Raw genomic sequence first — 16,883 nt, 5'->3', positions numbered from 1 at the left:
AAAAAAAAAAAAAAAAAAGTAATAATAGAAGTTTTCTATTCATTTTCTTTGTGTTTTAGGAACTCAAATTTTCTGGCTTCTACTTTTTTATTGGTAAATGTTTAGTAAAATAATAACCTGCACTTCCTGACTGGTTTGAGGAATGATCATTGGAAGATGGCAGTGATGTAAGGTTTTGAGATTCAAGATTTTATACCTAATTCAGTTGAGGGAGAGGCTGGTATTTTGACAAACAAAGAAGTTATATCTGCCAGTACTATCAGAGCCCCTTTCTCTTCTGTGCCGTTTTATCACCTGTCTGAATTTTAAGGGACATATACTTAAAATGAAACATTCTTGTCTGCATTTTCATTTGCAGAAAATGACTTTAAATTATTAGCTGTTAGAAGTGGAAGTTGATACTGCTTTTGAAATGCTTTTTGCTGACAGGTGGACCGTCAAATTTGGGGTGGATTTCAGTAAGTAGCCTTACTGTGAATCTAAATTTCTAGCATTCTAACTGTGTATGCAGGATAACAAACTGTTAAAACTAAGTTTGAGATAAGTGTGAATAATTAGCATTAAGAAATGAATGATTATTCCATTATATATAGCATCTACTAAGAGGAATTATTTGAGACTCTAGAAGAAAGCAAGAAAGATAATTAGAAAGTAGAAAATAGCCTTATTGGCCATTTAAAGTAAGGAAAATTGACTTAGATCAAAAGAAAAGGAAAATGTCCTGGGAATGATGTATTATAAGATGCCATTAAAAGGAGGTTATGGATTCTCCTTTTCTGGAAATGTTTAAAAACAAGACAGATCTTTATCTCTCAGGAGAAGTAGTGAAGTTCACTTCTGCCCAGAGGCAGGCAGGAAGATTGACAGGATTATACCTATGTGGTCTCTTGGGTCATTGCAAGAGCCCTGTTGTTGTTCAGTGCCCTCGAGTTGGCTTCAAATCATAGCAACCCTGTCGACAACGGAACAAAACACTAACGGCCTGGTGTTTTGTTGGTGCAGGACCATCCTCACAATTGTTGTGTTTGAGCCCATTGTTGCTGGTACTGTGTCAATCCATCTCATTAAGGGTCTTCTTTTTTGCTGACCCTATAGTTAGGAGCTCTGGTAGCATAGTGGCTAAAGCACTTGACTGCTAACCAGAAGGCTGGCGGTTCAAACCCACCAGCCACTCCTCGGAAGGAAGGTTGGGCAATCCTACTTCCGTAGTGATACTGCCTCGGAAACCCAAGGAGGGGTCGCTATGAGTTGGGGCCGACTCGACGGCACATAACAACAACAACAACATAGTTTACCAAGCATGATATCTTTCTCTTGGGACTGGTCCCTCCAAAGCAGTTTTGTTCGTTCTTCTGGTCGTTCATGGTATATTCAGTGTTTTTTGCCAATATGTAATTTAAAGGCATTTGTTATTTTTTGGTCTCCCTTATTCATTGTCCAGCTTTTGTATGCATATGAGGTGATTAAAACCTCATTAACAACCTGTGATAATAAGACCCACTCTTGCTTGCTGAAAGTGAAAAGGACTTTAAGACTTACTAATGAAGCTCAAAGACTACAGCCTTTAGTATGGATTACACCTCAACATAAAGAAAACAAAAATATACAGTTGGACTGATAAGCAACATCATGATAAACAGAGAAAAGATTGGAGTTGTCAAGGATTTCATTTTACTTGGATCCACAATCAATTCCTGTGAAAGGAGAATGAAGATATCAAGCAATGCATTGCATAGAGCAAATCTACTGCAAAAGACCTCTTTAAAGTATTAAAAAGCAAAGATGTCACTTTGAAGACTAGAGTGTGCTCAATCCAGACCTTAGTAATTTCAGTAGCCTCATATGCATGTGAGAACTGGACAATGAATAAGGAAGGAAGAGCCCCAGAATGCAGTAAGTATTCCACACTCTATCGGCTAAAACTATTGTTTCATAGCTCGGTTTGTTGTTGTTGTTGTTATTTTTAACTTGGTTATTCTTATTCTATTCTTATGAATAGAATGAATATTTGTATAAGTAACAAAATTAAATTTGGATCTGTAATTGATGATGTAAGTTATGTGCATTGTATATACCTGAATCAGTTTTAAAAGCATTAGATAAAACATATGCAGTGCTAAAACTACTCATAACATAACAAAGTTTTTTGATGTAGAAAGTACCTAAGTTCCTGCAAGGTCTCTCAATGCCTTTAATCATTCAATAGGTAATTATAGAGCAATAATATGAACACTGTAGAATACAAAGATTAAATTGATATGGTTCCAGCCTTCAAGGAACTTAATCTATCAGTAGAGATAAGACATATACACAGATCACATGCACAGTTAAGCATAAAATCAAATAAATGGGATAGTAGCCACGGCAAAGGATTAAACAGTGTTGTGGGATTTCAGAGAAGGGAAAGTTCATTCCTTTGGAATTAACAAAAGGAATGCTTCCTAGAAAAGAAATATATTGAATTGGCCCTTAAGGAGTGTGAAGCATTTTGAAGTGAGAAATGAAGAAGAGAACAAAGATAGAGGTGGCATTGTACCTAGGAATTCCAAAGTGAAGACGACTTCAGCTGGAGCATAAGTAAGTTGAGGGATATTGACTAGAAGTGCCACGTCGTGGCCTCCTCAAATGCCAGGCCAAATAACTTGGAATTTATAGCTCAGTGCTTATGATCTTTTGGAAATGATTAAGCATTAAGTGATGCTGTCCAAGGATGTTTATTGTTTGCTACTGGGACTGTGATGGGGGGAAAAGCTATATAGCGGGGAGCCCAGGAAAGTGGCTGCTTAGTCATCTGGGCCAGAGCTTACCAAAGGGTATTCTGAGGAAAACTAGTTTCAAAGCATATTAATAGTCACTCGAAAAAGAGTTTCGTTGCCAAAATTAATTGGAGAAGTAAAAAGATAAAACAATTAAATGGATTATTTTGCTGGAGGTAAGTCCCTGGGTGGTGCAAAATGGTTAACATGCTCGGCTGCTATCCACAAAGTTAGAGGTTCAAGTGCACCTAGAAGGGCCTCAGAAGAAATGTCTGGCAATCTTTTTCTAAAAAATCAGCCATTGAAAACCCTGTGGAGCATAGGTCTATGAGACACACAGGGTACACAGGGTTGTCATAAGTCAGAGTCAATTTAATGGCAACTAGTTGTGGGTTTTTTTGTTTTTGTTTTCTCTTTTTGCTGGAGGACTTTTTAGAGCTTTTAATATGTAATATGCATTGACATGGTCAAATAGAGTAAAGTATGTACCATTTCCAGTATGATTTTATCTTTTATTCATGGCCTATCTCATTAAGCTACTGTTCCTTGGAACACACTTCGGGGAACATTGCATTTACTAATAATAACATGAACACAAGTGGTGGTAAAATGTGAGGAAGACGGGAGATGGAAGTTCTTAGAGAGGAAGTATCAGCAATTTCTGGTTCATAGTAAGTATTCACTAACTCTACAGAAAGCTAGAGCATACCAGAATATTGATTTGTTCACAATATTTGGCCCGAGTGTATGCTGTAACAGGAGAGGGAAAGGAGTCCAAATTGAAGAGTTTTAAGCTTCAGTGATACTAGGAATGGTAGCATCATCTAAATCTAGGAGGAGGAACTAGCTGATCATTTCAGTTTTATGAACTTGAGAAGCCACAGGAGATCCAGCCAGAAGTATCCAACAGATGATGGAATTGTGGGACGTGGGAAAGAAGTCATTCCCCCCCCCCCCCCCCCCACTAAATGTATCATTCAGAAAAAAAGAAATCTAGTTAGGACATCTTGTTGCTTCAATTCTGGATACATAGTAATTTTCATATACAACTTAATGTGATATGGAAAAGTAACCACACATTTAATCTAAAAGAAACTTGAGGGTTAACAAAGCACCACACACAGTGCTTTCTGAAGCAAATGCTAACAGAGAGCCTTCTCATCTTCATCAGTAATTTTTTACTGTTTGGTTGTTTGGATTTTATTTTTCCCAGTTACGTGTTCTCATGTAAAGTTAATTAAAGTTTAATATTTTGTTTTTTCTCATTCAGGTATTTGCCTTTGATTATTGTTTTTGGTCCATGGATGAATCTAACACTACAAAATATGCTGGTAAGTTGATTACTTCTGTTACTTGACTGTTGGGCCTCTAGGCTCTTCTTCCATTACATCTGTTTTCTTGAATTATCTGGAGTTTTGTTTTTCCCATGAAACTTGCACTCGTTCTTTCCAGTTCTTAAATGTGGGCTTTGAAGCCAGTGAGATTTGTTTTCAGCATCTGGTTTTGGCACCTAGTACTGCAAAGCCTTGGACAGTTTTTTAACATCATTAAGCTTCAGGTCTTTCAAGGGGTATAAAAACCTTCAGAGGTGTTCCAAGAATTAGCAATAATGAGGGAACCACCTCAAGCCACAAATGGTAGCTGTTGTGATTATCAGAGCCCTAGTGGCTCAATAGTTAAGAGCTTGACTCCTAATTGACAGGTTGTCGGTTCGAATGCACCAGCTGCTCCATGGGAGAAAGATGTGGCAGTCTTTTTCAGAAAAGATTTACAGCCTTGGAAACCCTATGGCACAGTTCTGTTCTGTCCTGTAAGGTCACTATGAGTCAGAATCAACTCGACAGCAGTGGGTTTGGTTTTGGTTTGTCCTTGTCAAATGAAGAAGAGCTTTGATTTGTTATCCCTTTCCATTGTACTAACTTTCTTTAAGCCAAGACAGGTGCTGTTGGTTTCCAGAACCCACTCATATACTGAGTTTCCAAAGCAGTCATTAATGCTGACATTAACTAAAATTGCATATTCTTCAGGGAGACTCCTCCTCCTGGCCCCACATTTCACAAGTGTTCCTTCCTTAATGTACTTTCTTCCTTGTTCTGTCAAACACAAATGATGGATCACTTCACCATTTATGATCATGGGTGAGTCTTAGGCTTTCCTAGGACGCATTTACAATTGCTTTTAATACAGGAGGAGGAAGTCTTTGATTCTTACCCTACTGATTGTGTCCCCTCTTCTCATAGATATTTCATCTTAATGAATGTTATCTTCTTTTCTGTACTCATGAGTGCCAGCTGAATGATTTTCCCATTTTTTTGTGGGTGTATGTGGTACATGTTTTTTAGTTTTAGTTTTGACCACGTTATTGTGCTTTAAGTGAAAGTTTACAGAGCAAATTAGTTTTGAATTCAACATTTGATACACATTTTGTTTTGTGACGTTATTTGCGACCCCTCATTGTAGCAGCACTCTTCCTGCTTCACGTCTGGATTCCCCATTTCCATTTGCCCACCTTTTCTGCCCCTTCCTGCCTTCTGAACTTTTGTTTTTGGGCAAATGCTGCCGTTTTGGTCTCATGTGGTTGATTTTTCTGAGGAGACTATTCCTCACAGGTGTTATTGTTTACTTTATAGGTTTGTCCATTGTTTGGCTGTAAGGTGATCTCCAGTAGTGTGTTCACTTCCAGGTTTGAAGGGTATCTAAGGGCCATAACCTTGGGGGTTCCACCCATGTCTATCAGACCAGTAAGCCTGGTCTTTTTATGATTTTGAATTTTGTTCCACATATTTTCTCTCACTCTGACCAGGAACTTCTATCGTGATCCTGATTAGAATGGTTGGTATTGATAGCTGGCCACCATCTCGTTCTGGTCTCAGGCTGCTGGAGGCTGTGGTTGGTGTGGTCTGCTAGTCCTTTGTTGTATATCCTAATTAAGTAGGATATACATCATTGTCTTTATGGACTATATTATGCTGGTTGACCTCAATGTCCCTGACCCACTTAATCACTTAATTTTAAAAAGGGGAGGGGAAGATATAGGTCTTAAAAGACTTGAAGAGAAAGAGAAATTACTTGTTTGTAGGGAATTAATTTTTTTTTTTTTTTAATTATTTATAGCCTTGTCTTTGCCATGGAAAGCAAATTTGTTGAGAAATTATTTGATACATAATTTTTTCAGAAATTAACAATCTTGCCTTAGGACAATTCCTTCAGTTGCTCATGATGGGTAAATTAGCCTCCCTTTCCAAACATCATTCCTGCAAGTTCAGCAATGTATTTCATTAAACTACTAGTAAGTAGTTCTTAATGTTGGTTATAATTAATTTGTCTGTTTATTGGTTCTTTGGGACTTTAGATAGTAAATTTTAGAGTCTGGAACAGTCTGCCTTGACTGTTAGCACTGTGTGTGTGTTGGGTGCGTGCTTTTAGATTTAAGTAAACAACAAAAGAACAAAAATGTCCTAGTGGTTACAAAGGGAGCCAAATGCTATATAGAGCCCAATCTCTTGCTCAGTTCAATTGATGTTATTCAGATGCAGCCAGATAGATTTTCCTGAACTAAAACTCTTCTCATGCCATTCTCATATATTTCAAGGCTCCTCATCACCTACTAGATAAAATTGAAAACTCTTTGAACTGCTTTGAAGGTCCTTTATGATATGACTTCAGTTTACCTTTCATACTCTTTTCCCTGACTATACCATTTATTCTGTGCTCTGGCCCAGTGTCTGTTCTTTGTTCCTCTAATATAAGCAGGAAGCAAAAAAGTCTCAGAATAACTCCCTAAGTAATCATGAAACCCTTACCATGTGTGCAGCCCAAGAAGTTCTTGAGAAACTCAAAAATAGGTTAGGAGAGCAAAATAAATACATATTAAACAACAGTAAACATTTTTAAATACTGTGTAGTTAAATTCTAAATTTCCTGGGTTTTATGTGCTATAGAAATTAAAGACTGACATTGCCTGGGAAGACATCATAGAGCAGGTAGGACTTATACTGGGTATGTAAATTAAGCATAGGATTTAGCCAAAGGTGAATGTAAAGGGCATTGAATGAGACAAGAGGAAGCAACACAATGCTAAGGGAAGTACCTAGGCTTTGAAGTCAGACCTGAATCTGAATCTCAGAACCGTTGATTTGGTTCTCTTGGACAATTTCTTTAATCTCTCTGAGCTATAATTTCTTTTTCATAAAATGGGAATGATATTACCTGCATGGTCATTGCAGGGGTTAAAGAGGTAACATAATGTGCTAGTTAATGGAAGGTACACAGGAACAATGCTTCATTTGACTTTCCCTTCAGTAAAGGAGCAGACACGAACTGAGTATGAGCCCTGGTCTGATGCATGTTGAAATGAAGCAGTGGGAGACCTATTTGTACATGTGGAGTGAGGCCCACATGATAGAAAATTCTAAAAGGTAGACAGCTTAGACTGATATAGGGTAAAATAGGGGCTGCTGGAGTGACATAAGGAGCTCTGGTGGCACAGCAGCTACAGCATTGGGCTGCTAAGCAAAAGGCTAGTGGTTTGAACCTACCAGCCAGCTATTGCATGGAAGAAAGATGAAGCAATCTACTCCTGTAAAGATTTACAGCCTTGGAAACCCAATGGGGCAGTGCTACTCTGTCCTATAGGATTGGTTGCTATGAGTTGGAATCAACTCAATGGCAGTGAAATTGGATTTTTTGTTTTGGAGTGATTTAGTTAAAATAATGGCTAAGGCAGTTGGTTGTACAACTTGAAAAATGTAATCAGTGTCATTGAATTGTACATGTAGAAATTGTTGAATTGGTATATGTTCCACTGTTCTACTGTGGTGTGTGTTCTCAGCAACAACAGAAATAAATTATTTAAAAAATAATAACAGCTAAGGAATATTATTTTTCTTTTTTCATATCTTCTGGAATTACATTCTCCTTTATTGCCCAAAGGCTACCACTTTTATCACTCATATCCCTGGATATAGGACAAACTTGTTTCTATTATCAGAAATAATCTCATTAAGTACCGATAATAAAATACCCAAACATGAAACTCAAAGATTTCTGTACCTCTTCATTGCAAGTAGTTATGTTCTGAAATATTAAGAAAGGTAAAAATGACTTTTTAATGGTAATAGATATACATATAATAAAATAGTTCTCATTTCATCATTCTTCATATGTACAATTCAGTGACATTAATTATCTTGTTCATCCATCACTCTATGAGTTTTTCAAATTTTCCCATCACCCTTAACCAAAGCTCAGTGTCTCCTGAACAATGAGTCCCTTTTTTCTCCTTCCCGCCACCTGCCCTTGGTAACCACTAATAAACTTTACTTTAAATGCTTGCCTATTCTAGACATTTCATATTAATTGGATCAGATAATAAAAATTATTTTTAAACATGCTGATAGGCATATTTATTAAATTTAAGATTGCATGGTTACATTCAGTAGCATGTTCCTGAAAGAGGGTTCTCTTGGCTCACAAAGCAATGTCTGTTTACAAAATTTTGGGAAAAAGTCTCATTCTTTAGATATCCCTCATTATTATATAAATATTGTAACCCCCTTAACAAAAAGTATAATCTTTTTTTGTTCCTTTTCCTATTCTCTCAAGTTCGTTTTTAGCCATTGTAAATAATCTGTCTGAATATGTTGCAAGTAGATTAGTTGATTGGTTCCTGTACTAATTTGATTTCCTTTCCCTACCCCCATGAAAAAACCCTAAAACAAAAACAAATAGCAATTCCTTCTTAATTGTAAACAGAGAAGTTAAGATAGAAGCATTCATTCACTCGTGGGAAACAGAGGAAATGGAGAAGGGTACGCATTTATTTCCTGAAGCCGACCTATTCGTCAGGCTTAATGGATAATGGAATCATTGATAATGACTCAGGGTTCTCAAGGCGGCTTTCAAAACTAGAAGTGTGTGTGTGTGTGTGTGTGTGTTTGAGAGAGGGCAGGAGAAATCAGGATAAGAGCAGGGATTGAATGAGAACAACGAGATGGTAAGGCTCTAAAATTTGTATTATGTGCTGCTTTTATTAAATAAAGCTACAGCAGGAGCCTCTACTCAAGCCTTTCTGATTTAGATTATGTAATTTTATAGTATGTGTAATACGGTACTGCAGTGGGTTGGTTGAAGAATGTGGGCCCTTAAATCAGACTGCCTCGGTTCAGATCCTGGTTCCACCACTTTCTACTTGAGTAAAGTCTGGTGAGTTACTTAATCTCAAGTCACATCTGTTTCCTTGTATGTCACGTAAGGATAATGATAGTTCTCGTTCAGAGGATTGAGTGAGGATCAAATGCCCTGTTCATGTAAAGTGCTTAACCCAGTACCTGGTAGGAAGGGCTCACTTGACATTTATCGTCTTTATCATTGCCCATGGTGGTGATAGTGGCAGGGGTGGTGGCAGCAGCTGCTACTTCAGTACTTTGAAAAAAAAAAAAATAGGCATTTTACTGGGATTTACAAGATCTGATTTTGGCACAAACTGCTAGACTTTGGGCAAAATAACGTCTGTGTATGTTGTTGTTGTTTGCCGTCAAGTCAGACCCGACTCATAGCGACCCCTCCTTGGGTTTCTGAGGCAGTATCACTACGGAAGTAGATTGCCCCATCTTCCTTCCGAGGAGTAGGTCTCTGTTTTCTCATCTGTGAAGCGAGGAGATAGTGCCTAGAATGATCTCAGATCCCCTCCAGCTCTGAGAAAACATGAATCAGACATTTCATGCTGGCTGCACAGCTGTTCCAGGGGACTTTTCAGAGGCAAAGCGCAGGCTTATTTGTTTAGCCATTTGAGTTGTACTTTACAATGCTTTCAGGCATTTTACACTTTAAATATGTTATCTCTTCCTCCAGTTACCTTATAGCTAGATAATCATGATAATGCTTCTCTGGCAGAGTCTTTGAAACAAAATACCCTTGTATTGTTTTTTAAAAAAAAAAACAAAAACTTTTTATTGTGATTTGGGTGAAAGTTTGCAGAGCAAATTCATTTTCTATTCAACTGTTCAGACACATTTTGTTTTGGGACATTGGTTGCAGTCGCTGCAGTGTAACAGTTCTCTTTCCACTTCCTCCTTGTGGTTACCTTTTCCCTGTGTCCTTCTTTCCTGTCCATTCCTGCCTTCTGAGCTTTCTCCCTGCACAAATGCTGCCATTCTGATCTCCTATCATTGATTATTCTAAGGAGTGCACCTCCCTGGTGTATGGTTCAGCTCAAAGGCTTGTCCATTGTGTTTGGCTGAAGGTTAAGCCATGGGAGTGAGTTCATTCCAGGCCCAAACGGTGACTAGGGGCCATATCATCTTGGGGATTTCACCGTTATCTCTCAGACCAGTAAGCCTGGTCTTCTTTATAATTTTGAATTTTATTCCACATTTTTCTCTTACTCTATCCAGGATCTCCTGTTTTGATCCCTTTCTGAGTGGTTGGCAGTGGTAGCTCTTGTACTGTTGTTGTTAGTTACTAGTTGCCTTTGAAACAGTTCTGATTCATAGTGACCCCTGTGTGCAGAGTGGAACTGCTATAAGATTTTCAATATTGTGACTTTTTGGAAGCAGATTACCAAGCCTGTCTTCAAGGTGTCTATGGGTGGATTAGAACAGTCAACCTTCCAGCTAATAATTGAGCACTTAACCATTTGTGTCACCCCTGTACTTTAGGACTTAAAAAAACCCCAAAAAGTAGCCTGCAGAGTTAGGTACCTAAAACATGAAATTTCTATGTAAACCCATTTCTCCTGAAGATCCACCCACCCACCCACACAAACATACACACATGCCCATACACATAGATACATATTTAGGATTATAGAATTATTATAGCAAATACCGATAAAACAGAGAGCTGCTGTAACATGTAACAAATAGGTCTTTGTAAATGCTCAAATCACTATTGATTGCAATTAAGACATCCTGTATAATGAATCAATATATGTTTTTAAATTATTGCTTAAAATATGTCATGTTGGTAAATAACACTGACTTCCAGTACCCTTGATTCTCATTTTCTTCTTAGTTAGGGAATATTTTCATAATCTTATTTTTCAACAAATTCACATTATAATCCAAAAATAAAAACCAAGCTGGTGTGGCAGATCTGGGGATCAGCAGGGATGTGAACATTTCCTGACTGACCCGAGAGATTCTAAACTGTTGACTTAGAAATTATATAACAGCTCTAGCTATATGGTATGCTGCTCACATTTGCTGAAGTCATGTGTTTTCAGACATTGCTAGTACCCTGCAATGCAGGAGAAAGGTCGAACCTCTGATTCTTGCTTTGCTTGCCCTGCTTTTAGACCGAGAGGTGGCAGAGGAGCCCCTTTGATCCAAGGGTTGTCGCTGAGGGTAAAATGGGCATGTTTGATTTTGTTCCTGCAATGGGCAATTTTATTTCTTCAGAGGTAGAGATGATTTCTGCTTCACATTGTTTTACTAAAGTGAAATTAGTAAAGAGAAAATATTTGTGCATCAAAATTTATAGCCTAAAAGCTAGCAGTAGTGAAAATAAAACCCAGTTTTTAGAAGAGTTCTACAGTATCAATTTATTTTATCGAATTACATTGGTTCACTGTTTTATTCTTCAAGTACTCTATGTGAATGAAAGTCAAATTTCTAGTAGCTAAAAAACAGTCTTTGGAGTCAGACTTTCTGAGCTAAAGTCCTGGTACTGCCACTTTCTTACTGTGACTCTGAATGATAATAACAGTACCTTCTTATTATGTTGTAAGGATGAAATGAGATTATGTATATTAGGCAATCAGTAAGTGCCTTGCACTGAGTAAACAATAATTGTTAGCCCTTGTTAGGTTTGTCAAATGTTGTAGAAGTTTTTCCTACACTTCTAAAAGCGATCTTAGTTGGCCATTTGAAAAGATTGTTAGAGACTCATCATAAACCATGCCTGCCTTTCTAACATAGACTTCTGAAACAATTTGAATGCAGAATCCTTATAGACTTATTTTTTTCCCCAATCTTTTACAATTTTCTCACCCGTACTTAATTTGACAGAAGTTCTTTTTGTTGTTCCTAAGCATTCAACTTAGATTTCCTAGAATTACTACTTCTTTTTTTGAATTTGTTAATTAAATTATATATTTAGAGAGAAGTACAGCTGACATAAGCCAGCATAGGAGCAAACACAACTGGCCCTTTGTAAGACCATAACTCAGTTGGTCCAAATCCAGAGCGTATCCTACCAGCTGGGGTGATTTAGTGTGCCATGGACATCCACCATTGTATTTTATACATGGAAGGAAGAATGTTGGTTAATCCAGAGACTAGAGAACTGAGGGTCAGGGAAGAAAGTTCATTCTCTAAAAATGTCAGAAATGAACTAAGCTAATATTGTTAAATTTAAAAAATTATTCATGTATAGTTCTCTTTTATTTCTTATTCCCCAAAACTAAAACCAAGCCTGTGCTGTTGAGTCAATTCCAACTTATAATGATCCTATGGGACAGAGAAGAACTGCCCCATAGGGTTTCCAAGACTGGAAAATTTCACAGAAGCAGCCAGCCACATCTTCTCCCACCGAATGGCTGTTGGGTTCAAACCACCAGGGCTCCTTTTCTTGCCCCTGGTCCCCTGTGTTTTATCCCACCCAACCCATTTTCTTTATAACCCTTTCTTTGTACACTTTTGCCTTAGAGTATTTGTTGCCACTGACATTTAATTGTTGGCACTGAAAGACATGTAATTTCATGAAGGATATTTAGAGGGATGGATATCAACATTAAGAGTAGACACAATCTTCCCAAGTACTGGGCTCCCAGCACTGTGCAAAGCCCTTTACATGCCATGGGTAACTTAATTGCCATATGCACCCAATCAGGTAGAAACTAGCATTGTCCCCATTTTATAGATGAGGAAACTGAGGTTCAGAGATTCCCTGCTACATGTAAGATTGCCAAACACAACAGTAAATAATGGGTTTTAATCACTGATGATCATGTGTGCTCGTGAAAACTATGGATTCTACTCTGGTCCTGGTTCTTGTCTCTTCTCTCTCACCCTGAGAGAGAGAGACTGCTGAGTGCTCTGGCTGGAACCTAGCCAGAAATAATACTAATAGCATTCTCCCTCCTGTCAGAAGTTCTCTTGATTTCTGAATGCCTGTGTTTGGTTTGGGCTTTGTTTTAACTACCACCACCTCCTCCTCACATGCTGTAAATATAGTATACCCCTAGGGCACCTGACTGCTAACCAGAAGGCTGATGGTTCAAGCCCACCAGCCACTCCCTGGAAGGACGGTTGGGCAATCTACTTCCGTAGTGATACTGCCTCAGAAATCCAAGGAGGGGTTGCTATGAGTTGGGTCTGACTTGACAGCACATAACAACAACACAGTCCAGGAGACTAACTTCTTTATCAGAGAGAGGGGTAAATTACTATTTGAAACACTATAGATCCAGATAGTAGTCTGGGACCAAAGAAAGGATGAAACAAAGAACATTTACTTTTGTAGCCATTGTTTTATTTGAAAACACCCTCTTGAATAACTCCAAAAGGCACTGTATATAAATCAGTCCTCATAGGTGAGGTGGGTTTATTGTCTTCCTCATCCTTGGCTCTATCTCCTTAGTGAATCAGCCACTTTATCCGGCAACAGTAAAGAGGCCACATTCACTGCCAGCTCATGGCTAGCCCCAGGGCTGTCGCTGGGTGGAAACATTTGTCTGGGTGAGTCACCCATGCCATGCTGCAAGTAAGCCTCCCAAGGACTGAAACATTGATAGCCCTTGGATGCCACTGTGGAAAACGGCCTTGTGGTCTACCTTTACTCTCATGGCCCCATTTCTCAGGATCCATTTACCAGGCCTCTTAATGGCAAATTTGTGTAGTTGATTAAAATTTCTATCTAACATCACTGAGTCCACCCTTAAAGCCTTAGTTTTTTATTTTTTAAAATCTAAACTCTCTAGTCGTTTTGGGCACTTAACTTTTTTTAATTTTTATTGTGATTTAGGTGAAATTTTACAGAACAAATTCATTTTCCATACAGCAGTTCATACACATTTTGTTTCATGACATTGACTGCAGTTCTTAAAATGTAGCAACTCTTTTCCTACTTCCTCCCTGTAGTTACCTCTTCCCTGTGTCCTTCTTTCCTACACATTCCTGTCCTCTGAGCTTTCTCTCTGTACAAATACTGCCCTTCTGTTCTCCCATGATTGATTGTTCTAAAGAGTGTATCTATCTGGTGTAAATATTTGTTCATGCTATATGCCTGTCTGTTGTTTGGCTAGAAGCCACAGGAGTGAGTTCAGTTCCCGGCCTGAAGGGTGACTAGGGGCCATAGTCTTGGGGGTCTCACCAGGCTCGTGGTCATTAAGTTAAACTGGATTTTAAGACACTACATATAATAATTTTTGAGAGCCACACTTCCTCACACAAAGGTATTAGAGAGAGGGATTTACTTAAACCCCATCCAAGTGAGGCATTCCTTACCTCTTCAGGTATGTGTGAAGCACCTGTCTGGTCTTGCAGTGGCCATGTGCTCTGACTTGGAGCTAGGCCACCTGCCAAGTCCAGACTCATTAGAACTGCTATGCCTGTCAGCATAGTTTAGAAGTAGAAAAACAGCCACACCAGTGAGCAAGCCCAGAAATTTACATCGCATATATTGAGCCCCACTGTGTGTAAGCATTTGTGTGTGTGTATATATATATACTTTTTTTTTCCCCCCTGCTCTAACTCTACAAAGAAAAGAGATGGGGAAAAGAAGGAAAACTAGGGACTTGGTTTAAATTTATAAAATTGTTAAAATATTGTTTAAATTTTGGATGTTCTTCTATGTATCTACTTTAGAAAATGTTTACTTTTATTGATCCGTGGTCTAATTGGGGGGCTCTGGTGGCATAGTGCCTAAGGCACTTGACTGCTAACCAGAAGGCTGGCGGTTCAAGCTCACCAGCCACTCCTCAGAATGAAGACTGGGCAATCTACTTCCGTAGAGATAATGCCTCAGAAACCCAAGGAGAGGTCACTATGAGTTGGATTCGACTCGATGGCAGTGAGTTGGGTTTTGTTTGGTATGGTCTAATTGTGTCTCTCTTGATTAATGCAGATTGTAAAACAAGAATGAAATATGCCTTCCCATTCTGTTTTCCCATTTCCTAGAACCTAGTCCACTGTGATTCTTCTACCCTGTGTCCTAGTGGTACAGTGGTTGAAGTACTTGGCTGCTAACCAAAAGGTCAGCTGCTCCATGGGTGAAAGATGGGGCAGTCTGTTTCCATAAAGATTTAGAGCCTTGGAAAACCCTATGGGGGCATTTCTACTATATCCAATATGGTATCTATGAGTTAAAATTGACTCGATGGCAACAGGTTTTTAAAGAGACCTCACAGTAATCAGATGTTAGGCAAATGAATGATAGGGACTTCTTCCTTGTCATCCCTATTTTCTCTTCTGTGTTCTCTACCAGAACCTTGCTATAGAAAGAATATTACCTTGGTTTACCCAGCTTTCAGTGGACACACGAATAGTAAGTGGCTTTGAGTGCATTGTTGCTATTCTCTATAGGGATAGAATATATACAAGTGTGAAGACTCAAGGGTGTTAGTTTTTCAAAAGTTTGTGTCATATGTGACTCAGGGTTGGATGACTCAGGCCTATGACTTGGCTTGCAGAAATTCCATATAGGACCTCTCTCTGCTGTTCTGACAGTGTGTTACGGGTAGCTGCATTATTACTGTGGGCATGCCAGTGCTTTAACACTTGTCCACATGCTTATAGGAAGTCTGATCATAAATGCCACAGAGAAAATTGGCATCCTGTCATGGTCATTAACAAGTGAAGCCAGGCTTGCCCTGTAGCTTCACCAGGTCAGGCATGTGGTGCTTATGTCTGCAGTGACCATAGCTGCCTCCTCCCTGGCATTGGTCCTTCTGAAAAGCCACAGGCCTCTTGGCCCTGACAATGTTGTGGCTTTGCTCAGTTTGCCTGGTTTAGAAATAAATAATCAGATCCTCTCGTTTCCCATTGGAGTTCTGGATTTTCCCCCATACAAATAGAATTTCATTCTATTTGAATGTAAACTGTTGTCGGGAAACATTTAGACATCTTTTCATGGAATCTGCCCGTGCACTGTTCAGATTCTCTAATTCCCACCACTACCCAGCATAAACAGCTTTTTTTACTTTTTTTTGGACCTGAGCTTTAGAAAGCAGTGGACAAGTCATTTTTTCCTACACTGAAAAAGGACAATGTTATGTTTTAAAAATCAAAACAAAACATAAAGTCTGCAGTTTTTTGGATAAATCAAGGTCTGAGTTTAAAAGACCATATAAAGATTTCTCATATTTAATATATTTTTCTGTATCACAGAGTACAGTGTAGGCATCATTTGTGTTTGATGGAGAACTGGTTATGTTCAGGAGTATAGGAGGCTGAATAAAGAGACTACTGTGCACATTCAGGAAGCACTGGTGGCATAGTGCCTAAGGCATTTGACTGCTAACCAGAAGCCTGGAGGTTCAAACCCACCAGTCACTCCTCGGAAGGAAAATTGGGCAGTCTGATACTGCCTAGGAAACCCAAGGAGGGGTCGCTATGAATCCCATCCAACTCCACGGCAGTGAGTTTGGTTTGGTTTGGTGCAGTTTCAGGCTTTGATTGACAGTTTGGCCTTTTTTTGTCGTTGTTTCTTACTGTACCAGTGGTGCTCTGAAGGTCATCCATACCAAAGAATTGATCAAGTATAATGGTGGCCAGGGGTTCGTATAGCTAAAAAGGTACCAGAATTGAAAAACAAGGGGAACTCTGTAGAGCATGTCACCATTTGTTCTGGTTACCTAGTGCCACTCTAATAAGAATATACCACAAATGGGATGGCTTAAACAAACAGTTTATTCTCTTACAGTTTGGAGGCTTTCCGTCCAAGTTAAAAGTGCTACGCTCTAGGGGCTGAGTGAAAGCCCCTCAGCCTTGGGCTTCAGTTCTACCTCCAGCTCCCAGCCCACTGAAGCTAGAGGCTTTTCTTCACTCAGACAGCTGCTGGCTGCTGAGGCTGCCAAGCCCAAGGTTGACAAGTAAAAAGGCATAGTCTCAATGTTACCAAACCACATGGCAGGCCATTAATTCAAGTCCATTGTAAGTTCCCAGGTTGGCAGAGCATGGCAGCTGC

At 39.0% G+C, this 16,883-nt stretch overlaps 1 protein-coding gene across 1 annotated transcript in view; it reads left to right on the top strand.

The window, feature by feature from the left end:
• KIF13A (kinesin family member 13A) overlaps window positions 1-16,883 on the top strand; it is a 287,512-nt gene that overhangs the window by 149,789 nt on the left and 120,840 nt on the right. Inside the window, 1 exon segment of the mRNA XM_042782437.1 lies at window positions 4,027-4,087. Within this exon segment, the coding sequence (XP_042638371.1) occupies window positions 4,027-4,087 (61 nt within the window).

Source organism: Orycteropus afer, unplaced genomic scaffold (genome assembly GCF_000298275.1).
Source record: "Orycteropus afer afer isolate SDZICR_OR568_19922 unplaced genomic scaffold, OryAfe1.0 scaffold00012, whole genome shotgun sequence".
Lineage (NCBI taxonomy): Eukaryota > Metazoa > Chordata > Mammalia > Tubulidentata > Orycteropodidae > Orycteropus > Orycteropus afer.
The sequence above is the reverse complement of the archived record's forward strand: the minus strand, read 5'-3'. Positions and strand labels throughout refer to the sequence as shown.